We start from the raw sequence: 26,876 nt of genomic DNA on the forward strand, positions 1-26,876 counted from the left end.
GGAGAGGATGGAGATGCTCCTGCCAACTCTGTGGCTGACTCTCCTCCCAGTCCCCACTCTTCCTGCGGGGGCTGCTGGGGGAAAACGAATGGTGTGTCCCAGTCTGACGCAACTCTGGGGTCCCATCCAGCCAGCCCTAATCAGGCACAGCCCCATGCGGGAAGGGGAAGGGAAAAGGAAAGGGGAAAGAGAAGGGGAAAGGGAAGGGAAAGGGGAAAAGGAAAGGGAAAGCAGCCCCAGAGCCAGCTGCCCCACGGAGAGGGCGGGCTGCCGGCCACAGTGTGATTAATGACGGCAGGGACGTGGGGCCGGGCGCACGCCAGCACCGGCTGGAGAAACAGCTGCCGAGGCACCGGACCTCCCAAAATCCTGCTGCTGCACAGACAAAGAGGAGACTCGGCCTGTCCCTCCCGCTCGCTCCCTCCACCTCGGCCCCCGGCTCCTGCCTGCTCTGCCTCCCCTCCCAGCCCCTCCGGGAGAGGGTTCTCACGAGGTGCCCTGGGAGCCCCAGGGCCGGCAAAGGGACCGTCCTCAGCAGGACCGGGGAGCCCCAAGAAACTGTACCTGCATCAGAGCAAAGCGCTGTGCAGTGCTGGGTGTGCTCAGGGGAAAAAAAGAGAAAAAAAAAAAAGGCTGAGATGGAAAAGCTGACATGAATCATTTTGGCTTTCTGGTGTTGCTAGGAATGTTTCACTTGGGTGTCATAAAACACCGATCTTCCCTTCCAGGCTGGGATTAGCCAGACTCCCTGCGTTGCAGCAGTCTTTGCTGTCCCTGTCCCCAGCACTGTCCCTGCTACAGCTGGAGGACACTTGATCACCCCTAGCTCAGCAGGAAGAGATGTTCAGTGGCACAGTAAGGAGTACCTCAAAGCACAGATATTAAATAACCCCCCCATAAAACTACATCCCCAGCACATCAGGATGCTCGACGTGTGAGCAGCCCGGCCACCAGCAGAAGACGCAGTGTACCCTCCAAGGGGAAATCCAACCTGCAGTCCCAACTGAGCATGGCCAGAGACTGCCCGTCCCCCTCTCCGAAGTGTGTGTCTCCCCACAGACCAGCACCTTCCCTGTGCTTGCTTGGTCCTACCCAGCCACCCCTTCCCACAGCAAGAAGAGAGGAGACCTGTCCTTCCTTGGGCTCTTCAGTGCCCACTGATGTATCTATAATTGATCTCAGAGAAGCCCCAGCTCTGCTCAGAGTGTGTCGAAGCTATTGAAACTGTAATGAGATTTTGATGTTCGGCACGGACAGGGGGGAAAAGTCCGTTTGCCAAACACCATGGTTTGCTCTGGGCAGGTGCCCATTAAACATGCAGCTCCCGGGTCCCCATCTCTCTCCCAGCATCTCCTTTCTCTCCCTCCCCAAGCCCACGCGGGGCTGGGGAGGAGCATGGAGCTGAGTTTGGGCATGGTGCTGTTAGGGAGGGTGATGCAGAACCTCTCGCTTGTCCAGGACCACGATGGCTCCACAGTGTTCAGCTGGGCTGAGCGGGTGTTCTTGGACTCTGTTTTGAACATCTACAGGGGCAGGAGAATATCTACAGGGCAGGAGAACATATATAGGGCAGGCAAACCTTGGCTGCTGAGGAAATTGAGGGACAAGACTCAGGGGTGCCCAGGCTGGAGAGGCAAGCCTGGCCCTAAACTGCCGGTGACCATGTCCCACCCTGGGCCATTGGTACCTCACCAGGAAAATGCTGCAGACAACTTGCTCCCTCCCACCACAACACCTTTGGGTGCCTGCACTCCTGCTCCCCTCACCCCAGAAGCATTTCAGCCTACACCAAGGCCCAGGGCGCAAACCAAAGTGAAAGCAGCCCCAGTATTTTGGGAGGTGACTGTAGATGGGTAGCATGCACCACGGCTACACACACATGTGCCCCTCCAAGACCTGGAGAGCATGGAGGGCACCAGCAACAGGCCGGCATCCCTGGACCCAGTGGCTCTGAGGACCCAGAGGTAACGCAGAGCCTCTGCAATGGATAGATGAGCTCAGGGCAGGTAGGACTCCACATCCACACACACGATCCTCTCCCGCATCCCTGCACACTCCTCTCCCACCCCTGCCCAAGGAGGTCACTCCCAGGCAGCTCATGCAGATCCCAGCTGCCAATCCCCACTGCCACCACCAGCACAGCCCACTGGCAGCGAGGGAAGCGCCTGGAGCGAGGCCGAGGGCAAGCGGTTACCTCTGCAGACGGTCCCATTTTCCACTGACTCGTAGCCCGCCCTGCACATGCAGCGGCCGATGGGCACCAACCACTCGCCATCCCCGTTGCAGTACAGCTTGATCGGCACATCCACCTCCTCTGCGTTGGTGATGCACGTCCCCCGGGCTGCCACCAGAGAAGTGCTCTCTGCTCCCGAGAGGGTTTCTTGGAAGATGGCCCCATTCTGGATCACGCGGGGACACTTGCGGTAAAAGACACGGACGGCAATTAAAGACATGCAGCCTCCGTAGTCCTGGAAGGCCAGATAGAAACCATTCTTGGACACAGGACCAAAACTGCGCACCTCAGTGTTAATCTTCATCACCCGTCCACCTAGGTCCACCTGTGAGAAGCTCTCATCGGCAGCAATCGTGTCCACCTTCATCCAAGGATTCTCCATCCAGTTAGGAAAAGTCTTGGTGGCCGAGTCAAAGTCTGACTCGAAATAGTAGAGGTTAAAAGTCTCCTTACAGGAGCCTGGTACATTAGGGATGCTGCTGCAGTCCCGGACAGAAAATTTCATCTCCACATGGATGCGGTGTGCTCCTCGCCTCCGGATGTACTTGGTCCGGAGCCAGTTGTTTTGGCTGGATTCAAAGACATTGCACACCTGGTAGGTGCGAATGGTGTTCATGTTCTCGTCGTACCCGCTCACCTCTTCCCACTGCGGACAGGAGACATGGCAAGTCAAGGGGCTGCACCAAACTGATGTTCCCCACCCACCTCACCTCTTCCCAACCCCACCACATGCTGAGTGGACAGGGTCTCTCAGTACCCGTGCCCCACACCATGCCCCAGCACCCACTCAGCCACCCTCTACCTACATGCCTCTGTCCTGCTTCAGCAGGGCTTGACCCACCCTGTGATGCCAGGCAGGCTCTGCTCCATGGGGACAAGGTAGCCCAAGCCCTCAGCAGAGCTTGAGGCCACCTCGCTGCCAGCAGCACCATGCTCCGTGCCTGCATTTAGGGTAAAGCATCTCTGTGGGATGGCAGGGCACGGCGGGGCCACACACCTCCTCTGCAGTAATGTCTTTAGCAGGGGCTCCTGCCCATGGGCTGCACCACACGGCAGAGCCTCCCAGCAAAGCAACGCGATGCCTTTAGCAGATGTATTCCCACCGGTGTCACTACGGTTACAGACGTGGCAGACGGAACCTGCTTTCTCAGGAGCGTGTAACACGGCCATAAAAACTCCTCACCGGCTGCAGCCCAGCACCGGTGCGGGCGGCCGGCAGTGGCCGGGCCAGCAGCCAGTGGTCTCTACCCAGAGGTGGGAGAGAAGGTTTATAACAGCCTGGCAGACCCCACTGTGTATACCCAGAATGGGACATGCTGGGCTAGATCCCTCTGGTAGCCCCCATCGCTGCCCCTGCAAAGGCCAACATGCTTTGGGGTCCCTCCTGCAGGCATGCATAGGTCCTAGCCCCAGCTGTCCTAAACTGGATCTATGGCATGTCCTGTGAGCTGTGGCATGACGAGAACATCCTTCTCAGCTGGACTGCTTGGAGCTGACATATTTCCTCATGGGAAGCTCAGCTGACTACAAGCTGACTCTGCCACCTCTGGAGGAGCCTCTGCAGAGCTCAGGGCTGCTGTGACACCTCCTGGCCCTGCCCACCTCCCTGCTCTTTCCACAGTCTGTTTTTTGCCAAATCCTTCTGTGCTTGTTGTTGACTCCATCCTTTGTAGGATAGGGAGACTTCAGGGTGGGTGACGCACCAGGCAAGGGCAGAGCTGCAGCCTGTAGACAGCCACCACTCCTCTGCAGGGACACCAGATGGGAAAGAGTCCTTGTGGGAAGAGAAACTTTCACCCAGCTCCTGAGAGCATCTCACCCAGCCCAGCCCTTTCTGGTGGGAAGAACATTTCCCTGTGCTGCCCCCTCCCCACCCGCAGCAACCTCATGATGCTGGCAGTAGGGACTGGGGTCCAGCGTGTGACACAGTCCCAGCTAGCTGGAACAGCTTCTCGTGAACTTGTTCATAAACCTGCTCAAGTGGAAGCCGAGCCGTTTCCCACAGATGTGAAAACCCGAGCACAACCGTGCCCTGGATGCGGGATGGTGACACGCAGGGCAGGGTGGCAGCACAGCCCAGATCCAGCACTCGCGCTGGGACCGAGGTCTGCAGGGAAAACACTGTGGGAGCAGAGCACCCCCAGCCCCTCGGCCTGAAAACGGCCTCACAAGAGCAGCCAGGACTGCGGGGATGGGAGACAGATTGCTCATCGCACATCAAGGCTAACAGCCCAACAGAAGGCTGTCAGGGAAGGTCCCCAAACAGCTCCAACCCCTCCTGATTGGCAGTGGCTGCAAACCTGCTGCCATCGCTGGGGGAGGCAGAAACCAAAATGCAATGGGGTGCATTTTCTTTATTTTCCAGAAACAAATTTAGACTGGTCGTGGAAAATTGCAGGATCTCTCTGTTTTTTAGGGCACCGGTTGGGAGGGGGGTGAAGGAATCAAGGACAAGGCACTGGGAAGCAATTCCTTCCCCTGCCCTGCCTCTGACATGGCTCCCCCTGCCTGGAGACCCACTCCACAAGAGCGTGTCAGCCACCGAGCCCCAGGGGTGCCCAGTACTGCCCCGACCCCATCCACACCTGCACGGCCCCCAGGGCCTCTTCAGGACACCAGCCTGAAGAGCTCACCTGGGCCTGGCAGGAGCAGCACGTGGTGGAAGGAGAGTCTCTCCAGCTTGGGGATGAAGAGTAGACAGTGGAAGCAGGACATGGGGACACCTACGAGCCACATGGGAGCTCCACAGCCAGCAAAAAAGCAACAGTTTGGCTTTCAGCTCACCAAAGAGGCAATAAACAGAAGTACCCAGCAGCTTCTGTCTCCCTGGTGATGCTGGCTGCACCCAACCTTGGGTACCTACCATGGGTATTCCATGAGGATTCCCTGCCTCATCCTGCCAGTGGGCATGAGGCCACACTGGGAGAAGCCGTGAAGGTGCTGCAGCACCGTCACCCATGGCGTGCACAGCGCAGGGCACCACACATGCCACGTGCCCCCCAGAGACCTGCCTGGAGGTGGGGATGGGAGGTGATCCCACCAGCAATGCTGGGACTGCACTGGACTTTCCAGAGGGGCATCTCCATCCCGCCAGGGACGGGGTACCAGGGGGCACCCTGGGGGCTGGCTCAGGACCCCCAGCATCCTCCCACATCACTGCAGCAGCGAGCAGGGGGCTCCCGAGCTCCCTTTTCTCATCTGGGAGAGAAAGTCACCCCTGTGCACCAGCCCCTGAGCTTCCTCGATGCTTAATTAGAAGCCTCTCCCTTTCTCCTCACTCTCTAATTAACATGCCGGGAGCTCAAAAGAAGAAGGCAGCACAATAACACGGGGAGACGGCTTCCAGCAGGCCCAGGCCTCATTACCGCGGGGCTGGGGAGCCGGGAGCAAGGCGTGCTTTACATATGGAAACACCACAAACAAGAAAGGCTGGGTGAGGAGAGAAAAAGACTTGACCTCTGCTCCTGCCTATTGTGAGCCCGTCATCCCCCTTTGGCGGCCGGGCGGGCGCTGGGGGGCGGCCAGGCGGGCGGGTGGGCACGGGGCTTTATCATGGTGATGGGGGAGCAGTGCCGGCAGCGCCCGTGCCCCAGCACGGCAGGGCGGCCCGGCTGCTCAGGAGCCAGGTTTAATCTCCCCGATGGAGGCTTTTCTTGGCCGTTTCTTTTCTTCTGCCAAGTCGGCTCGGGGAGGGAGCATGCTGTCAGCCCCAGGGTGAGGTCCACAGAAACATCTTCATCCAGCCCCAGCAGAGGGTGGATGGAGGATGGAGCCTGATTGACCACCACTGCGCAAGGGGATGGGGAGCACCTCCAGGTTTTGGCCAGGCTGGATTGGTGCACCTGAGCCCAAGGGAGCAGTTTGGGAGTGTCAGGCACCGGGGCTGCACGCCAGCCACCGCAGCCAGAGCAGGGCAGGATGCTCTGAAGCACCTTGATGTGCCACACAAACCCTGTGGGACATGGAAGTGGCTGGGGCCACTCTGGTTTTGTGTCATCAGTGGAAGAGTGCAGAGATGTACTGCCTTGTCCAGGCTCTTCTTTAAAGTAGCTTGTTCTGGGTGGTCTTGGGATGTGACTCTGGGGACGCTTCGCAGCAGTAAAGCAGAGAGACAGCCGCTGCTGAGCCAGCAAATGCCCCTCCATGAGATGCCAGGACAGTCATTTCAGGACTTGATTAAATGGCTGCTGTGGGTGCAACCTCGCAGGCCAATGCCCTCATCCTTTTCTGCTACAAGTGTCGGGCCATGGGATAACAAGTGAGCTACTGGGGACAAATGATGGTGGCCTTCGCATTTCATTTCTCCCTTTCCATGATTTTTAGCCGATTGCAGATCAGCTTTACGCAGAGTATGATTCCTCCAACATCATGTCGTCCTGATGCTGTAGGGTAAGAATTACACTCCTCCAGCACCAGGGTAATTTTTCGAAGTGTCAGCTCCTAGAAAACTACAGGAAACCTCAATTGTCATCCTCTTTTGTGCTCTTCCCATTAGACCTTTCACGTGGCCAAGGCACTTTGCTTCAGTGGGCAACTTTCATTGAGCCATCCCACCTACGTTCATGTGCAGCAGGAGACCCCAGACCCGGCTCCAGGCCCCCGTAACGTGACAGAATAGCTTACCCCCGAAGGAGGATGTACCGTCCAGCCCAGCTCTGCCGTGGCCGTTGTGGAGTCCATCAGCGTCTCTGCAGGAGGAAGGTGAAACAAGGAGTCAGTGGCCATCTGGTGAATGGCATGAGGCTGGCGAAGGGGAAAGAGGTGGAGAGGAGCCAGCCCAGCCTGCACCAAGCCCTCCAGCCAGCTCTCAGACAGGGAGGAGCCCAGCATCGGTCGCTCCACCCATTTGATTCCCCATCCATGGCCCATTGCTCCCTGGCCCCTTTGTCTCCTGCAATGCATGGGGGGACATGCTCTTCCATCCACCAGTCCCAGCTGGACTTTCCTTCTCAGAACCCAGGATGAGGGTACCACAGCCCTCGAGCAGCTCTGCTGCTGCAGAGAAGGAGTCCAGCCTGCGTGTGTTTCCTCCATCACCTTCCAGTTTCTTTTGCAAAACTGGGATATTTTTTTCTCAGCGCTTTGCATGGTAGGTAGAACCCTTGGTGATGCAGTAGCACACAGGAAGGAACAGCACTTTTAGGACTTAAAAGTACTAAAAAATTAAACCAACATTAAAGCTGGTTTTCCAGTCGATTTGCATTGAAATAAGTCAGGCGATGCTACAGCCGCCCAGCACAGAGAAGTCTCCCTAAGCCATGAGGGCAGCAAAGCCTCCTCATCCTTCCTACAGCTCATCACACTTCCAGCACTGAAGTCTTTTTCCATCCCAAATAGTTATGGGTTGGCCTTACCACACCACACTAATGGCATGAGAAGGGATGCTCGGGTTATGGTCCCCCAATACTCGGGCTAACATGTGTGGGTGTTCCCCATCCAGCAGGGGAAGGGGCTGGAGGGCCCCATCAGAAATACATCGCACAGATATCTCCATGAGTGGTTTCCACAACCTGGGTAACTGCATCCTCCAGCTCTGCAGTCACACGCTGACTGCAACACCGGGGGGGGTCTGCACTGTGCCCAATGCTCATGTTTTGAGAAAACAGGACAATATTCAAGTGTTTAGGAAATGGGGTTTAGAGATCACTCCCAAAGGTTTCCACACACTGAGGCTGGACGTGAGAAAAGCATGATGCTTGTAGGACAGGCCGTACAGGCCAGTGTACGGCCAGTGATTCTGTGGCTGAGGCCAAAGTGATGCCCACAGAAATTATATCCCTCTGCTTTGTAGGGAGAATGTGAACCTGCACCAGATTTCAGCGCGTGCACTCAGGACACCAATGCCTCAACCAGGAGAACCCCAATATAGTCAAGATCTCCAGCCACCATCTTATAATCCATGAAATGGTGCCCATTCCCGTGGCCACAAGAGGGATGGAGAGGTACTGGCTGGAACTGTGTCCTGTTGTTTCTTCTCACCACCAAAGAACCAAGCATCCTGCAACAAATCCCCCAAAATCACCTCCACCTTCTCCACTTTCACTGTGTTGAACAAAGGAAGAAAAACTCAGCTTTGGGCAGACCTATCATTTAAGAGACAAGCCTGGATGCAGAAATGGCTGTTGTTCAGCCCGCCCAACAGCGCACGTGAGCTCCCCTCTTCCCATCGGCAAGCCAAAAAGTGCCTCGGCACAGATATGCTCCTTGCACCTACTTCTGGCAGTAAATCATTTTCAGACTGTGGGTTGTTCGTTACTCCTCGTTAGAGCCAGCGGTTTCCAGCTCACAGGAAACCAGGATTTCAAAATTTGGTTTTATTCCAAGAGTAAAAAGCAAAAATAGTTCTTTTCAAATTTTTCCACTAGGAAGAGTTCTGGAAAACAGCTAGTCCAGAAATGTTGTTGTTCAGATCTATGAAATTTCTTTTTAAACTGGATATTTGTTTACATAGTTCAATAATAGTGTTTATTTTAGCAGAGTATTTGGCTTTTTCATTAAAACACCGGTGGCTCTTTGATCTAAAAGAAAAACAACATTTTTCACCCAGCGCTAGCTCGAAGCTGCATTACTTTAAAAAAACCTTAAAAGTTACTTTATCTTAACTATCAATGACAGTGCATAGTAAGTATATTAATAGCAGTGACTATAATGTAAAAGATATACTCTAAATGAGTATAAACAATTCCCCAAATAAATATAATATTTTGAAGCATTTTGCATTTTTATAAGCCTTTTATTTAATGAAAACTGAGTGCACTGGAAATGCTGTGCCCAGAGCATCACTGCAGGGCACGCTGCCTGCAGCCCTTGCCACTGCCCCTTGCCCTCAGATGAAGGACTGCACATCTCCTTGGAGCTATGCATCTACCTCAGGTGGCCCAAGGACATCTTGGAAGGAGTAAGAATTCACAGGTTTTAAGCAGGTTTTTCCAATGGTCAATTACCTTCTCATAAAAAAAAATCTTCCATTAATTTTAGTCTGAATTTACACTGTTTGGCTGCCAGCAATTAGATTTCCTTTTACTTGTACAAAGCCTCTGCTATCCAAAACCTCCCTTCCCTCTTGTGGTGCTTAAGGGTGGCAAATGAATCATCTCCAAGATAACTAAATTAGCTTCCATATTCTTCCACCCTAAAACAGGTTCCTTTCTTTGAGGCTCCTGTTTATCAACCTACTTTGTGTAGGGTGGGCCTCAAGACTGTGGTCCCCATCACACACAGCTGTAACATCCCTTTTTGCACAGCTTTTGTACCAAATTGCTGCCCTGTCCGAAGTCCATTTGGAGATGGGTTGGCATGTTAGCATTTAGCAGTAGTTGCCTGAATTATAGAAAATTGTGAGCAACTGGTGGGCATGAATCAAATCGGAGTGAACCTGGTTGGCAGCACTGACTGCAAAAGTGGGTGTGAAGCCAGGATGGGTTTCAATGGTGGTGTGGGTTTGTTCCACCATCCATTGACGGTGGGTTGACTTCAAAACAACTTATTGCCCATATAATGGCCTGCCACAGAGTTATCTTGCCCATATATCTGGCCAGGAGCACCCCTCACCCTCCACCTGAGGTAAAGTAGGCCACGTGGTCCTCCAGGGAAGATCGCTGCCTCATCCCTGAGAAGGTTTTTACTTCCAAAGGAAGGACATCAGTTCATTTCTCCAGCAATCAAAATCAGGAGAAATGTCCAATGAATCAACATATCCCACCATCTGCAGTGGCTTCTCTCTTGCCTCTTTCCCAGGCTCAGACCTGCTCAGATCTCCACAGCAGGAGGCAGTAGTGGGCAGGCTGTGGTGGCAGGAAGGCCCCATGAAGATGCAGCCAAGCCCTGCTCTGACATCCCATCCTAAAGTGCTGGCACTGAGTCCAAACTAGCAACCAATAAACCAGGAAGGTTTAAGAAAGCAAGACAAGACCTTACCACCAACTTCACCCATGCAAGAGAAAGGTTGAAATTCCTGGAGGTTTTTACTGCTGCAGGGGGACTGTGGAAGCTCATCAAAGAGTTTGGAAGAGGATTGATTGTGGTCTACACCCGGAGAAAGTAGCAGCAAACAGAGCTGTGATGGAAATTGCAGCTACAGCTTTGCCTGGGAGCTGACCCCAGTAAGACACATGGAGAATAAGATTCAATTTTACCAGGGAAGATAATTGCACCTGAAAAGTAATTGCCAAGATGTAGATCTTGAGCTATTTGCATCCTTCCCCATCCCGGGTGAGCCAGGAGCTGGAGAATCACATCTTGCAGGGCAGGAGCACACGCTGGGCAGGAAGTCGCCTTGGTTCCTTCTGGCCATCAAGGTACAATAACCACAGAGAAACTCATGGACATCTCTGAGTGAATGGGTGACTCCAGGCACCAACACATCAGTCATACAGAGTTCTGCTACAGGTCAAGCCCCACATGAGGCGTGATAAGCCCCAAGGAACAGGAACCCACCATCATCCAGAGGCATCTCATCCATCCGCAGCAGGGTCAACAGGACTGCTCTTCTGCGCCCCCAGTGACCCGTGGTGGGCTGCCATGGCTCACTTAGCAGGTCTCCTGATCCTACTTGTGGACTGCCCCATGTTCATACCCTGCTCCAGGCACCCAAGAGGACTAACTCCTGGGCTGGGGACAACAAAGATGGACGAATTTCTGGATGGGCAACCCCAAGACCAACTGTTAGCACCCTGCCAACCATGGAGAGGAGAAGGTGCCTGCTTCAACCAGGAAGTTTGGCAGCTTCGCTTGCAGTCACAGCCAACACTTTCACGGTGCCATCCTGTCAGTCTGGCAGCACCAAAGAACAAGGTGAGGGGCTGGTGCCTTGGCAGACCCATAAAGACCCCCCTGGCATCCAGGACAGAGCAACCCCCCCAGCAATGGCGGTGACGACATGGAGCAAAGCCACGTGGGAGCAGCAGGGTCGGGTGTCTGGCCCCTGGCCCATCTCTGGTGGCTGGCGATAGCTGCAGCTCAGTGAAATGCTCTCTCTGGAGCATCATTTTCTCAATATTGTTGTTTGTGTTCTTCCCTCCCGCGTGTTTATCTGCAGATTCACATGCTACCCACGGCATTATAAATAAATCTGCAGCTGCTCGAAACCAGCAGACGCAACTCTGGCCCGCTTCCCACCAGAAACCGTGCTGCTCCCCACGGGACAGTTAGGAGATAAGTGCCTGTCCTTTTCACTTTGAAGACGTTCTCAATAAGCAACTTTCTGCCAGCGCTGGGGTCCGTCGCCAGCACCGCTGCTTGCTACGAGGGCACGCCAGGGCTCCAGCTCAAGCACTCTGCAGCTGAAGATGCATCATCTCCACCGTACCACGACCTCCAGATGCTCGACAGCTACACTAAGATGCTGTCACGCTGATGATCTGCTATGGGGGGCTCCTACGCTTCCGCATGGTCTTCTTGCTGCTCAGCCACAAGCGAGAAGGGTGTGGGGGTGTCAGCTGCACCAGCTTGTCCCATCTGGCCAGGTCAGGACTGAGAGGGGAGGGCAAGACTGGGATCACGCTGGGCGCTGGCAGTGATGTGGGACACCAGCACAGGATGGCCAGGACTTGGGATGGAGAGTGACAGCACCAAGGGACAGTGGCAGAAAGGCCAGAGGGGTAAGGGATTAACAGAGGAGCTGTGCACATTGCAGACACACTTCTCTGTGTCCGGAAAAATAACTTCCATGGAGTTTTGCCAATTTAGACCAATTTAGAGCATCTGGCCCCAAGTTTCTCAGAAGTCCTGGCAAATCCTTCACATTCACAGGCTCCAAACTCATCCAGATAAAGAAACAGCTGGACAAATAAATAGCCCCACAGATAGCTGGAGCCTCCACCCTCATTTTTCCACCCACAACTTTTTCCCTTCCCCTTTCACTTCTCACGCCAGCTCCTCCCTCAGGGTAGGAAACTTGCCAGCATTTTTATCCTGGTACAATATTTCTAACCCAGGGAGTGAGCTTCTAGGTTGACCCAGGACTGCATGAGCTGTGGCCAGTGCAGGACGTGCAAAGCAAGAAGTTGCCCAGACCTCTCCGATGGGCTGGGAACAAAGTCATCTCAAGGCAGACGTGGGAGGAGAGACTGCGCCTCGTCACCATCCCCCAGACGTGACCTGGAAGCCCACCTAACGCACCTCATCAGATGAGTCCAGGCTGGAGGGATGCTGCGGAGCAGGCTTAGGGCCAGAGCCCAGCTGGGTGGAGCAAGACCGGGATGTGCACCGGAGATGCCACAGCTTGGGACAAACTCCTCCAAGCAGGCACACGTGCTCCTGAAATCACGTTTCCAGCCCAGCCTCAGGCATGGCCACCACATCCCCACGCCAGGGGGGGGGCTAATGAGAAACCCGTCTGTCCCCCGCCCCGAGGAGCCCTTGCTGCAGATCCATTTACCCTTCCAGAAGTTGAAAGGCCCCTCTCTGCCTCCTGTGCTTTACTGGAACCTTATTATAATATTTTTGCCAGTGAGAGCTGAGAAGGGCTGAGAAAACCCAGTGGCCCTTCCCTGCAGCCCCAAGCTTTGCTTTGCCTGGCCGATGGCCAGCGGAACAAACTGAAACCCAATCCCCCCCTGGCCGACCCGCTGGCGGGGGAACAGCATGCTGCATTGTGAGCCGGCGGCTACAGGATATTTTGGATACTTCACTCAGGGATCCACTTAAACTCCAAGAGGGAGAATGATTGATAGGGAGCGAGGAGAAGCAGTTGACTGAGCTGGGATGGGGACGGCAGGCATCACGCTCCAAGCCCAGAGCCCCAAAGGCCATCCCAAGGGGCGGTCCTATTGGGTGGCGCTGGTGGTCCTGGTGCTGCAAGAAACCCAGCAGATGGGTATCTGGTTGTTCAATGCCATTACTGGAAAATTAGGTCCAGCCAGACTCAGAGACCTAAGAATAAGGGTGATGCCCAGCATCTCCATCATCCCATGCACCTCTGACCTTCCGGGAGGCTAGCAAATCATGGAGCAGGGAGGCCCAACCTCAGAGATACTGCACAGCACTGGTAATGGAAAGGTGTCACCACTTTTGGGGAGCCATGGAGCCTTCCTGGCCCCTCAGTTCACCAGGACGTCACCCAAGCCCACCCGCAAGCCTGTGAAACAGAAGCCAGCCCCAGAGCAGGCAGGGAGAAGGGGATGGTGTTGGGACACACTGGGTGGTCATCTACTGGGTGATGCTCAGCAGCTTGTGACTCCCGGAGACAGGACCAGTGTCAAACGAGATGTCCCCAGGACACCCTGCCCTTAGCACAGTGGTTCAGCAGCCCCACTGGGAACTCCCCATGCATTTTTCTGTGCCTTACTGGTGGGGCTTCCCCTGACCCCCCACATTCCATCTGACCGTATGCAGCACTGACCATATGGACCCATCCCCAGGGGACCAAAACTGGGGCTGATGCTGCCGTGCAGAAAGGACACTGAGGCCCTTGGCTCTTTTCTAGACTGGGAAATAAGGCAAGCACGGCTTGGAGCAGAGCTGCTCCTGGCCACCGGGCATACAGCACGCCATGGGGTGAGGCAGAAGTCGGGGCCCAGCGTGGCCATGACCCAAAGCAATCACGCTGGGAGGAGCAGCTTCACAGTTCCCCTTCCCAGCCCATCTTCTCCCTCCTCTGAAGCCGTCAGCCATCGCACGTGTTGCCCAGCACAGTGCTATCTGCTCCACTGCTGGAAAGCTCAAAACCAAGGGGAAAGCCCAACTCGACAGCCCCAGGGGTCCTGCAAGTCATACAAGCACGTGTCCTGCTAAGAGCTGAGCTGAGCGTCGGCCCATCCAGACACCGTCACTGCCAGACAGACAAACACCAAGGATTGCCCCGCTCGTCTGCCTGGCCGGGAGGGGTATGGCCCAGCTCTGCCTCCCAGCTGCGAGGGGCCAGGGCTGGGAGTTCAGATTTTGTGATCTTTCAGCCTGGGGTCTCTGCCGAGGAAGCAGGTCAGGCTGCATGCCAGGGAGGACCATGCTCTGTCCAGCTGCCGCATCGCTCCCAGTCATTGCTGCGGATGCATCCTCTCCGGCCCCAGCCTCCCCACACAGTCTGCCCCGGGGGTCAGCAGAAACCTGACAGACCTTCAGGGACCCTAGAAAGCTGCTCCAGCAGCACCAGGCACCAGGTCCTTGCTAGCAGCATCTGTCCCAAAAGGAGCTGGGACTCGTAGGTGGTCCGAGTTCAGCCGAGGGCAGGCTGCCGGGAAGAGACAATGCAGATGCTAAATGCCAGCGAGCAGAGGCCCTCCTGCTGCTGCTGGGAATGCGGTAGCCACACAGAGAAGACACAGATGCAGACGTTTAACAGCCATTGCTACTGTCAGGGCTAATGACTTGGTCCCTACCGTGGCACCAACCCCATCATCTGCAAGACACCTTATGGGACAGAATCCCAGGGTTATGCAAGCGTTGTCCTCACCAGCATCCTGCTTCATCCACCCCATCAGGAAAGCCCAGCAAAGACTGAATTCCCCACTGAGTCATCTCCCAGGAGGATGGAGTGGGGTCATGTCCCTCCCAACAGCTTCCAGGTCCCTCTTCCTCTCCAGGGGCCACAGGGGCACTCCGGGAGGTTGGAGATTCCATGCCCACAAGCTCCTTCTGTAGATCCTCCAGCCCGGAAGGAGACAACAGCCTCCCCCACACACTGCCCCAGTCCAGCTGTTAGTGTGGCACAGCCACCCTACAGGGCTGACCCTGTGGCACGGACAGACATACGGCTGCCACCCCTGGAGCCCAAGACGGAGCCACAACCACTTGTGTGCAGCAGCATCTGGGAGAAAGAGTTGCTTCATAACATCATAACCTGCTCCGACCACTGTGCCCTGGGGCCAACTGGTACAAGACATAATGCCTGTGGCACAGGGCCACCCTGCCCAGTCCCCTTCAATACCCCAGACCCACCCTCCTGTATCCCAGATGCAGCATCTTGTATCCCCAGACTCAGGTTCCTGTATCTCCGGGCACAGGGGCCAGGCGACCTCCGGAGATTTGGGATGCAGCAGGAAGCCCGGAGGCTGCAGAGCATCATCAGGTAAGGAGCACATGCTCAGCTAGGGACATCCATCCCTTTTCCCCACTAACCCCTGCCCATCATCCAACGCTAAGAGCGTTAAGGAGACCAGGAAGAGCTACATGAGCTCAGGGCATGGGTCTTTGGCCATCTCTGTCTCCCCTTCTCCCTGAGGCCAGTGCCACCAGCCACCCCCACCCGGAGCAGGGACAGTGTGTCCAGCAAGCCCCCGTCCCACCTCCCAGCACCGCTGACACTAAATGAGCTTTTGTCACCCTGCATGGTGGCACAGGCTGCAAGCAACTTGTTCCCAGCAGGCTCCGGAGCCCTGCTCAGCATCCCAATTGAGCTATCCTTAATGGGCTTCAATTTTAATTTGCTTTTATTGGAAAACACAGATGGTGACCCCCCTCTCCTCCCCGTCTGAACATATATGGGGTAATAACATTTACGGGGGAAAGATATTATCTCCAAACACAGCCAAACCTCCAGCAAAAGCCCCGCCACCATGCAGCGACGCGCAGCTGCGCCACTCAGCCCTGTGCCTGGCTCGTAAAGGCAGGGCCACACAGAGCCACCGACACGGCAGGGGCAAGGGAGGCAGGACCGGAGTCCAGCAAAGGAGAATGAGAGGACAGGACTAGCCCCTGGCAGATTAACCCAGTTAATTTCTTCCATGACTGTGTCTTTGCAAAGCAACGTGGGGAGCAGCCCAGAGCGGAGGGATGTTCAAAGGTGCTGCCCAGGGCTGGGGGACTGCGCTGGTGAACCCCCTCCCACCAGGGCTGGCACCTGCCAGCAGCCCCAACGGCTGCTCCAAGCATCCCTTGCTCCAGCAAGTCCCCTACAACAAGGTCACGTCAGAGATCAAGGCGGCTCTGGGGAGGTGAGGGCAGCGTGGGGACAGGTGGGGACAGCTGGGGGAAGGCAGCCAGGCTGCACCAGCCCCAGCGAGCAGGGCTGGGGAGCCCCCAGCAAACAGCGAGCACCAAGCCGTGCTTGACTGGCGCCACGTGCAGCTGGGCACCAGACGCCGCTGCCTGTGCGCGATCCCGCTCCTCCAGCAGCACTGGGGCTGCCACGCAGAGCCCGAGCCCTTCTCACAGCCCCCGCATCTACCTGACAGCCAAGTATTCCTGCTTTTCACTGTTTGTACTGACAGGCTGTAAATTTGCTTCTGGTTGGCAGCTCCAAGCGGGAATGGTTCGGAGGAACCGCAGGGTCAGCTGCAGGCGTGTTTTTGCCAAGCGGCGGAGGGATGCCTCATGCCCTGGGCTGGCCGTGGCAGTGGTGGGGCTCAGGATCAGGCCCCGGCGACAGGGAAGCCTCTCCCCAGGACCGATGCAGGAAATCCCAAAATCCCTACAAGGGGTTTAGCTTCCTTCTAGCAGCGCCTGAGGCCAGAGCATCTCTCTGCCACTGTCCCTTTGGTATCTCCAGGGCTTCGCTTGCAGCCACGCCAGGAATGCAAACCGTGTGTCCCCCCCCAACCCCCGCTGCAGATAAAGCCACAGCAGAGCTGGCAGCTGTGGGCAGGGGGTATTTTCAGTGAGCTGCAAATGTTTCCTCCCTTGGGAAAACCCCATCTTCAATACTTGGAGAGGGCTTCCTCTTTCACGCCCAGGTAATTCATTACACACTGACAGAACCTCCCCAGGCAGCAGGCTGAACCGAGGGGATGCTCCGCCAGTGGATGCCGCCAGGCTCCTGCTCACTGGTGGCCCTGCCCGGGAGAGGGATGTGCTCCATCCATCCATCACAGCGCTGCCCATCACGCAGGAGCCGGCCAGCGACCCCCCATCGGGAAAGAGCATCCCTGAAACAGGCAGGAGATGGGCTGTGATGGAGAGGGAAGCCCCTCCAGGGCTGAAATCTCAGGGACAACTCACGTCTGCACCTCAGCAGAGCTGCCATCACCTGCAAGGGCTGCAGCGAGGACCTGAAGGACCAGGGATTGGCACAGGAGTGGGGAATATCCACATAGGGATGTACCTGCAAGTCTGCAGACCAGCCCAGAGAAGGTGACAGCAACTTATGGATCATCTTTGCTGCTCAGGGGGCTGGAGGAGAGCACACAGTGGGGTCCAGACTGCCACTGGGATGGAGTCCTGGAGACCCCAACGCTTGTGGAGACTCATTTACATCACAAAACTATCCATGTGGGTAACTGCAGAGCAAACCTCATTTTGTCAGCTGAAGACGAGGGCATTGCTGAACTGAGGATGCACACAGGTACAGGCAACCATAAGCCGGTTACAGGTATGTGGGAAGAGATTATTGCACCCACCAAAAAGAAACACACCCAGAGGTGGAAAAGGGCCAATTTCCAAAAGTTGAAAGGGATTATTAGCATAAATTGATTAGGGGGGAAATGTAAACAAAAACAATAAAGAGCAATTACAGCTAGCTTAAGAAGGCTTTGCCAAAATCTCATAAATCTGCGATCATAAAAGAAGGCGTCTTTAGCTAAAAATTATCTTGGCTATGAATAAAAGAAAAAAAATTGCAGTAAAAATAAACATATTGTATAAATTGAAACCGGGGGAAGTTGGCAGCAGTAAATTAGCAGTTATAAGATGCAGACAGTTGCGAAAGGATGTATCAATGAAAAAATCAACTGCCAGCAAACATAAAGGAGAGAAAAAGAGGAATTTTTAAAGACACCAAAAGCAAACACAACCAGAGCTGTGGAAAGGCGAGTCCACGGGGACGCTCAAGTGTGAAGTCAGGCAGCAAAGGCAGAGGCCCCAACGCACCGGGCAAAAACAAAGGCAAAGCCAGGAGGAACAAGCAGACGTGGCAGCTCCAGGCTGGGGACCAGCAGTGACCAGGGGATGCCAAGAGCCATGGACACACCTCAGACCCCTCGCTGGCAGCATCCCACCTCCCCAGGCGGCCTCTCACCCTGTCCTATCCAGTAACGAGGGATGCATGGTGTCAGGGACACGTTAGCAACTTTAGAGTTGTTTCCTGAGAGCAGTATCATCCCCAAGACAACTATTTGCTCTCAAGCAGCTCCTTTGTGTGGTCAGTGGAGCCCCTAGAGACCTGCGGGGCGAGGACAGCCTCAGGACCAACCGCTCTCCTCTCCCCTTCCAACGCTTTTTGCTGTGCACCAAGCAGGGACGGTGCAGTCTGAGGACGAGGAATGATTTCGTAGCATCCCACGGGGCTGGTGGAAAGAAGCTCAGGGATCTCGGTCCAACCCCATCCCCACCACAAGACTGGGGCAGCCGGGGCTTTGCCCAGCTGGGCCTGGGTGAGCTCCAAGGATGGAGATACCCCAGCACCTGGGGACCTGCTGCAAAGTGATGCAGAGATTTCCAGCCACTCAGCAAAACATTCCTGGGCCAGCAGGATGCCTAAAGTACCTGGTCCAGGTGCTGTCTGCAGAGGCCATGGTGGCTCTACAAGTACCGCTGCAGGATCCATCCCAGCCCCCTGGACACAATCACCAAATTCCAGGAGGAGAAACAACCTGTTGGCTCCACAAAAGCTGCAGCAGTCACCCAGACAACTCATCCAACATCTTGGCAGGAGTCAAACCAGAAGGATGCCCAGGGGGTTAGCTGAGCAGCCGAGATGTAGGACAACACGGCGAATACCAGGGAGGGCGTATCCATTGCTGAGACCTCTCCAGGGCAAAACCCAGTCAGTTCACCCCCACACTGCACTGTTACATCCTTGCTCTACACCTCAGATGCTTTGTCAAAGAGGTGTAGTAATGGGGACATCCCCAGAGCAAGCTTTGAGGAGAAAAGCAGCGTGGAAGTTGGCCAGACTGGGCTATGAGCTTGTGGCTTCTCTGCTTCCCTCTGCATGGCCGGTGCCAGCCCCAGACGCTGGCAGCTCCTGGGCACTGCGGGACGGCGAGCAGGAGGCATCAGGAGTGTCCTACGGGCAGCGGTCAAGGTGGGGAAGGGCAGACCGCTGCCACCACGCTGCCACAGTGCTGAAGGTCCCTGTCTCACTGTCTTTTCTCACTGTGGGTAAAAGGCTCTTGCACATGTAGCAGCAATGTCCAGTCTTCCAGAGCATGTCTGTGCAAGGAGGAGGTAACACTTTCTCCGTGGGAAACCGAGGCAGGGAGTCCTCCCCACCATCTGCCCCGGGAGAGGCTGGGGATATCGGGAAGGATGGAGCACCTTGTCCCCTTGCAATGCACGGTTTTGGCTTGGCACTGACCAGCATCCCCGGACCCCTAAAGCACGACTGACACTGGTGACACAATGGCAGCTGGCACTGCCCGTGCAAAGCCAGAGACACGCACCCGGCAGCAAACTCACCCACAGGCACCTGTGGACCCAAGACATGTCCTCAGGACCCGCTGCGCCTGCACCCCCTCCCTGCCACCCCAGACCTCCAATGCTCTTCGTGTGGGTGCACATTGGGGACCATGGAAGGATGGACCGGCTGCGCCCCTGCTCCCTCCCCATGAGCAGAACTGCCCTGCAAGGAAGAGAGCAGCCCTGCATCCTCCGAGCACCAAAGGATACACAGACAAACACCTACAGCTTTGCAGCGTTTAGGGATTGCTGCCTGAACCTTGAAAAAGTACCACACTTCCAAAAGTACAGGGCGACCGAGGCGTTACTGACAGGCTCTTCAGCCTTGACATGGGAAATCAGGCGAAAAGTCTTGTGCAGGGAATGCACCATCCCCCAAATTCCCTACTCAGCATGAAGCAGCTTTTATAAATCAATGTCTGCAGGAGGAAAACACATGAGGGAGCAGCAAGTTCATCCTCTCCTTGCTGCTGCATGCCCGATGATCCTTGAATCCCACAAGTGTGATGGAAAGGGATCTCTGGAGGGCTTAAGTCCCATCTCCTGCTCAGGGAGGGACTTGGACCTATGGGATGTGCTTGAGCACCAGGGGATACGTCATGGGGCACTAAAAGAAGAGGGCTCTGCTCTTCTCCCACTTCCCAACACTGAGCTTGGTCCTCTGCCATCACAGCACCCCTCTCCTTACCCACCTGCAAAGCTCTTGCAGGTGATGCAGCCTGAGAGCATCCCAGCAGGTCTTGCTGCCACCATACAAGAGCCTGGGCCAGCCAGTGGCCATGATGGCTGAGCCATGGGAAACCACCAGCACCCTGCACCGCTGGCTCTGGGATGCACAGGGTATCTACGGTGGGCAACACATCTCAGCAGGCACGCCTGGGCTGAGGGTGGCCATAGAGATGTCCTCAGGACCAGACTTGCCTGCCAGGCAGAGCACAAGCTTGCACACACAGCTTCCTGCGTGGCCAGTGCATCCCCTCCAGAGCACCTGGGACCATCGCACACCCTGACAAGCTTGATGAGCTACTGGTGCCATGGAGACAGTCCAGAGGCTGCAATGCCACCACAGCCCAGAGGTGACCCTCTGTCTGCCTCTCCCCAGGGTGGGATATTTTCAATCAGAGGGTGAGCACAGCCCAGGGCTCGGCAGCAGCACCGCTCCTCCGAACCGGGAAGCAAACCTGGCTGATTTGGTGTCCGTGGGTGCAGAGCCCGCCTGTGGGAGAGGTGTCTGACTCCCTTCACCATCCACAGAGCAGCGTGGCTGATGCAGCGAGAGCAACAGTCCCATGGGAGACGGGCTGCCACCACGGGCAGGTGGCACCAGGGCTCTCCTTATCCCACTGGAAACCCTCCCCTGCAAACGCCGCCAGGCTCTGCTGGCTTCAGTAAGTCCTTCTTGCCATAACACATACCTGGCTGCTCACCAAGAACACCTGGAGCACGAATGCTGCCCTCCAAGCTGCTCATCCCAAATGCACAAGGCAAGTGTCCCCAAAACCCACATCCCGGTGGGCAGCGAAGCAGGGGACTGGCCGCATTGCACCCCAGCAGCCCAGGCAGTGGAAAACATTTTAGAGTGAAAAATCCCTCCTTGATTTACAGAAGGCACCTGTACAGGAGAAGACACAGACTCCTCCGTGTCTCCTGATTTATCCCGCCTGGAGAGCAGAGCCACTGGAGCCGGCTGCCTCGGCACAGCCGCCCCCGGCAGAGATGCCGGCGGGATGCACAGGGCTGCTGGCCCCATCCATCCACTTGCACTGCTGGGGATTTATGGATGAATAAAAACCTGTTGGCTGAGCCTTTGTTTACGCCATCTCAGAGAAAATAATTAACTCTTGACGCAGTTCTGACTCACGGGACGTGGATTTAAAGAACTTGGTTAAAACATCCTCAAAGCTGCCCTGCTCCAAGAATGGGCAAAAGTAAATTATCTTATTTACTTTTCAGTAAATCTATTATGATTTCCCTGTATCATGTCAGGGAAGCACCAAGCCCGGCATCACCGGCTCCGCACACCCACTCGCCCCCGTGCCAGGGCATCCCCAGGCCAGGGCTGATCCCCAGGGATAGTCCGCAAGGAGCAAAGGGAGCACCAGGGAGCCCGGGAAAGAAGCCATGGAGGGATGGGGAGGCAGGGGACAGGAGGGAGCATCCCTGTAGGGACCAGCTGTGCCAGCCAGGGAGGTGGCAGCTGCTGATACCGAGCTGGTTTCCACCACAGAGAATCAGAATCAGAATCAGAATCGTAGTGGTTGGAAGGGACCTCAGAGATCATCGAGTCCAACCAACAGTAAAAAAAAAAAAAAAAAAAAAAAAAAAACCACCACAAACAAAACCACCACCCACCACCTGAACACACAACAACAACAACCAAACCAAAAACCATCACCCACCCACACAGCACCCCACCACAAACCAGTCATCTTGGACACTAGAGCATGCCCTGAAGAACCATGTCTACACGTTTCTTAAATACCTCCAGGGATGGTGACTCCACCACCTCCCTGGGCAGCCCATTCCAATGCCTGATAAACCTTTCAGTAAAGAAATGTTTCCTAATATCCAACCTGAACTTCCCCTGGCGCAACTTGAAGCCATTACCCCTTGTCCTATCATCTGTGACTTGGGAGAAGAGACCGACCCCCGTCTCTCTACAGCCTCCTTTCAGGTACTTGTACAGAACAATAAGGTCTCCCCTCAGTCTCCTCTTCCCCAGACTGAACAACCCCAGCTCCCTCAGCCTCTCCTCATAAGACTTGTGCTCCAGACCCCTCACCAGCTTCGTTGCCCTTCTCTGGACCCGCTCCAGCACCTCAATGTCCCTCTTGTGGTAGGGGGCCCAAAACTGGACACAGTACTCGAGGTGGGGTCTCACCAGTGCCGAGTACAGGGGGACGATCACCTCTCGGTCCCTACTTGCCACACTGTTCTTGATACAGGCCAGGATGCTGTTGGCCTTCTTAGCCACCTGGGCACACTGCCGGCTCATGTTCAGCCGACAGTCGACCAACACCCCCAGGTCCTTTTCTGCCAGGCAGCTCTCCAGCCACTCTGCCCCCAGCCTATAGCGCTGCCTGGGGTTGTTGTGACCGAAGTGCAGGACCTGGCACTTGGCCTTGTTAAACCTCATCCCCTTGGTCTCGGCCCATCGATCCAGCCTGTCGAGATCTCTCTGCAGAGCCTCTCTACCCTCCAGCAGATCAACACTGCCACCCAGCTTGGTGTCGTCTGCGAACTTACTGAGGGTGCACTCGATCCCCTCGTCCAGATCATTGATAAAGATGTTGAAGAGAATTGGCCCCAGTACCGAGCCCTGCGGGACACCACTCGTGACTGGACGCCAGCTGGATTTAACTCCATTCACCACCACTCTCTGGGTCCGGCCCTCCAGCCAGTTTTTAACCCAGCAGAGGGTATTCCCATCCAAGCCATGGGCAGCCAGTTTCTCCAGGAGGATACTGTGGGAGACTGTATCAAAGGCTTTGCTGAAGTCCAGATAAACAACGTCCACTGCCTTTCCTTCATCCAGCAAGCGGGTCACTTTGTCATAGAAGGAGATCAGGTTTGTCAAGCAGGACCTGCCCCTCGTGAACCCATGCTGGCTGGGCCAGATCGCATGGGTGTCCCTCATGCGTTGCATGATGGCACCCAGGATGATCTGCTCCATGATCTTCCCAGGCACCGAGGTCAGACTGACAGGCCTGTAGTTCTCTGGATCATCCTTCCGGCCCTTCTTGTGGATGGGCATCACATTTGCCAGACGCCAGTCGGCCGGGACTTCCCCAGTTTGCCAGGACTGCTGGTAAATGATGGAGAGTGGCTCCGCAAGCACTTCTGCCAGTTCCCTCAGTACCCTCGGGAGCTGGGCAAGTGTGAAACGGGATGGTCGGACCTTCAGGGCCTTTGATCTCTGACAACTTTTTTTCCTTCAGATACCACACATTTGTTGACTGGGTCACTCCTGTGAAAAAGTCCCCAAAAGCAAAATGTTGCATTGCAGAGGCACAGGCAACAGAAGGGGGCATCCAAACAGCTCAACCAAATACATGGGTCCTCTAAGGTGGCACCTGGGACGGGGCAGAGCATGAGGTGACATGCCTGGGAGCAGAGTCCTGACGACATTCACTATAGGGATGGTGCAAGGTTTGCAAATGCTCATTCAGCGCTTGGGGGCAGCGCTGGCTTTGGCTGTCCCCCTAAAAAAAAGGGGAGTTTCTGCTCCCCCCAGAGAAACATCAGACCCTGAAAAACACAACACTGAGCACCCATAAACCAAATGTATGAACAAAATGGCTTTGACCCCCTTTTGCTGCAGGGGAGGGGGCAGCGAAGCACCCTGGGTGCTGACACCCCCACCAGGGTCAGAGGGGACCCTCACCCAAGCCCTGCGGCCAATGGCTGTCTGCAGCCTGGCCAGTTGTCACGGACGTGGCAGCGGGCGTCCAACCGCAGAGACAGGTGAACAAAGGGCATCTCACGGCTCCATCGATCCCGAGGTCAGACGGGTGAAGTGCGAACATCTGGTCTGACACTGCGCAGCGCTGACCAAAAGACTTCCCCTAGTTTATTTGGACCAGGGTAAGTCTTTCAGAAGGAAGCATCCAATATTCATGTTAAATTTCCCACAATGAAAAGCCCTCCCCAGCCCTGGTTTGTGCCTGTGGGGAGAGACCTTGAGCAGCACAGGGTAAGTGCCAGCCATTGCCACAGTGCCATGATGCAGGCGGCTGGGAGATGCCCACATGCAGCAGGACAGCCCTGATCAGCAGCTTGTGCCCAGGCATCTTTGCATTTATTAGTGTATCCCTTGAAACTGAAGCTTCTGCAGAATGTGTATGGCCAGGGCGATGTCTGGTCAGCGGTACCCAGGGAGGATGGGGTGAGCAGAGCCAGCCCAGCAGCGGGAGCAGGGCTTCAGCACCAGGCTTCAATGCAAGTTCAGGCATTTCTAAGCCAGCAAAGAGCCTGGCCAGGCTGGCTGGCCATCCCTCCAGCCCCACACGTTCCCCAGGACAGCTGGAGACAGAGGGGTTTTAGCTGGAGGGAAGAGCCCCGGAGGTCAAAATGGGTTTATGAGAAATCAGTCACCTTTGATCTACAGATTACGAGCAATAGCAAATCGACTACATCCCTGGTTGAGCTGGTGCACAGTTAATTAGACACGTTATTAAAAACATGCTCCTCTACCAGTTGGAATTAGTCCAGCTTCCAAGCCACAGAGTCCTGCCCTGCTAAATTAAACAGACCTTCAGGATTAACAAGCCTTCCTCCAGGCCGGTACGAGCAGCTGAGGCAGAAGACACTCCTTAATCTGCTGGATAAAGCAAACAACGGCCAGGTTTTCCACACCTTGAGTCATGACTGTAGCTGGTTTATTTTATATTTTGATTCTTCTTGGGCTGCGGACACCAGAAACGGACCCAGCATCCAGGACCCAGCATCACAGGGAAAGGATAAACTGGTATGTCCTGGCTCACCAAGAGGGGGCCTGATTAGCTCTTTTGCTCCAGGGAGATGCATTTCAAAGGTGTTTTCAAGGCCAGGGATTTCCCGGTGAGTATCTCCCCTCCCATAGCCATGGACCATGCTTTCTGCTCCCTGATACACTGTGCCCATACTCAGACCCACCTCCATTCTCGTGATGCACCAAATTGTCTCAGTAACAACCAACCGACCCTCTCCAGTCTTCATCCCTCTCCCAGCACTGGTCCTTGCTGCAGACCGGGATCTCAATGGCAATGCTGCCCAAAAGTGGTGATCGCCCATTTAGAGTATTTTCCTGTGACCAGACAATTTTAACCCCCTTCAGTACATGCCTGTAAATCCCCTTCTTGCTGGAGCACCGTGGGAACCCCTCCATACTCCTATCGCTGCTGAATTGCATAGAAATGGCCTGAAACCCCTGGTTGTCTCTGCGACAACTCTTAGGGTGACTCATCCGTTCCCCAGTTGGAAAGCACCAAGTGCTGCCCATGTGCTTTCTCCACACTGAAGTAGTGTAGCACACATCCCTGTGATCTGCCCATCATTGTGGCCAGCCTGAGCAAGAGGGTATGTCCCCAGGGGTAGCTTGCTGTCCCTGTTCCCCCGAGCCCCACATCTTCACCCCACATGTCCACCGGCAGAGCAGAGAACAGACAACCCCCCCTTGAAGAGCATCACTGTGAGCTCATTTCTTTAACTTGTACGCATCCTCAGCGGGATTTCATAGCTGGCTGTTTTGTCTTACAAGAGCCATCCCGGCTGCCCGTGAGCCTTGTGGGGACCGCTCCCACCGGCTGCGGGACCCGGCACTCCCCAGCATCCTGACCCCCCGCCAGCCAGCAAACCTTCGCCTCACTCCCGCAGGCTTTTATTAGAAACACAGAGTCACAAAACGTTGCAAGTGGAATCCATTACACAGCGTTTAGTACGTATCATTTGTATTTCACAGCTGGCAATCTTTCTGATTTCACAGGGAAATGGCTATTAAAAACATCGCTGCAGCCGATGGGAAGGGACTGGTGTTTCAGGTGGGAGCAGGGATGGAGGGAGCATTTCCAGGTCCAGGATGGACCTGCTCCCACATCTGGACATCTTTCACAGCCACTGCCTTTCCTACCGCACCCTCCACTCGTGAGATGCTGTTGTTGGGGTGCAGAAGGCAGCTCTGCTGTCCCCAGGTAATTCACCCCCATCTGACTCAGGTGCTTTGTGGAGCCGGGATATGATTACAAATTATTACTGCAAGGAAAGACAAACCCTGCAGCACTCCAGTGTCGAGTTCAGCATCACTCCTGCAAGGTATTCTGGATGTCTGCAGACATTTCTAGTTTGTGCACAACAGAAACATTATGAGCCATGCCTTAGAGATAAATCAACTCATGGGTTATCTCCCAGGTGCTTCGTACCCCAAACCTCTGGGATAGGATCCCTGGGGCAGCGGAGATCCATGGCCAAATGGGACTGTCACCTTCGGGGCAATGCTATTCATGTAGCACCAACTTTTGGGGCAGAATAAGAAGAGAACAAAGTACAAAGACATAGTTTTAAACCCTGAACCTGGCCATTCCAGAAACATGCAATTTCCTTAAGAAAAGGATGAAAGGAATGAAAGGAAAACACAGCTTTCACCCATGCCCAGGTAAGTAAAAGGTATCTCATCCCATCAAACAAGAGCAGTCACTCAACACATCCCATAAAATTAGAAAAGCAAGTGACTTCAGGATGGGCAGCTTGACCTAGGAGAGACCTTCTCAAAATAAAAATTGTGAGTTGGGAGGTTCAAGTTGGATATTAAAATATTATTGAGGATATCGCTTCCTCAGGGGGCTGTACAGCCCTGAGGAGGCCACCAGAAGTGGGGGATCTCCAGCACTGGGGGTTT

The 26,876-nt window shown here is 55.1% G+C and overlaps 1 protein-coding gene across 3 annotated transcripts in view; it reads right to left on the reverse strand.

Annotated features, from left to right (window-relative positions):
* The window catches only part of EPHB2 (EPH receptor B2), a 138,053-nt gene that overhangs the window by 91,527 nt on the left and 19,650 nt on the right, over window positions 1-26,876 (reverse strand). For all 3 annotated transcript variants that reach the window (XM_074161485.1, XM_074161486.1, XM_074161484.1), the window contains exons 2-3: window positions 6,857-6,921; window positions 2,195-2,879 (exon numbers count right to left, since the gene is read on the reverse strand). In XM_074161485.1, the coding sequence (XP_074017586.1) occupies window positions 2,195-2,879; window positions 6,857-6,921 (750 nt within the window). The remainder of the gene's footprint in view (window positions 1-2,194; window positions 2,880-6,856; window positions 6,922-26,876) is intronic.

The sequence above is a fragment of the Numenius arquata genome, chromosome 20, assembly GCF_964106895.1.
Source record: "Numenius arquata chromosome 20, bNumArq3.hap1.1, whole genome shotgun sequence".
Classification (NCBI taxonomy): Eukaryota; Metazoa; Chordata; class Aves; order Charadriiformes; family Scolopacidae; genus Numenius; species Numenius arquata.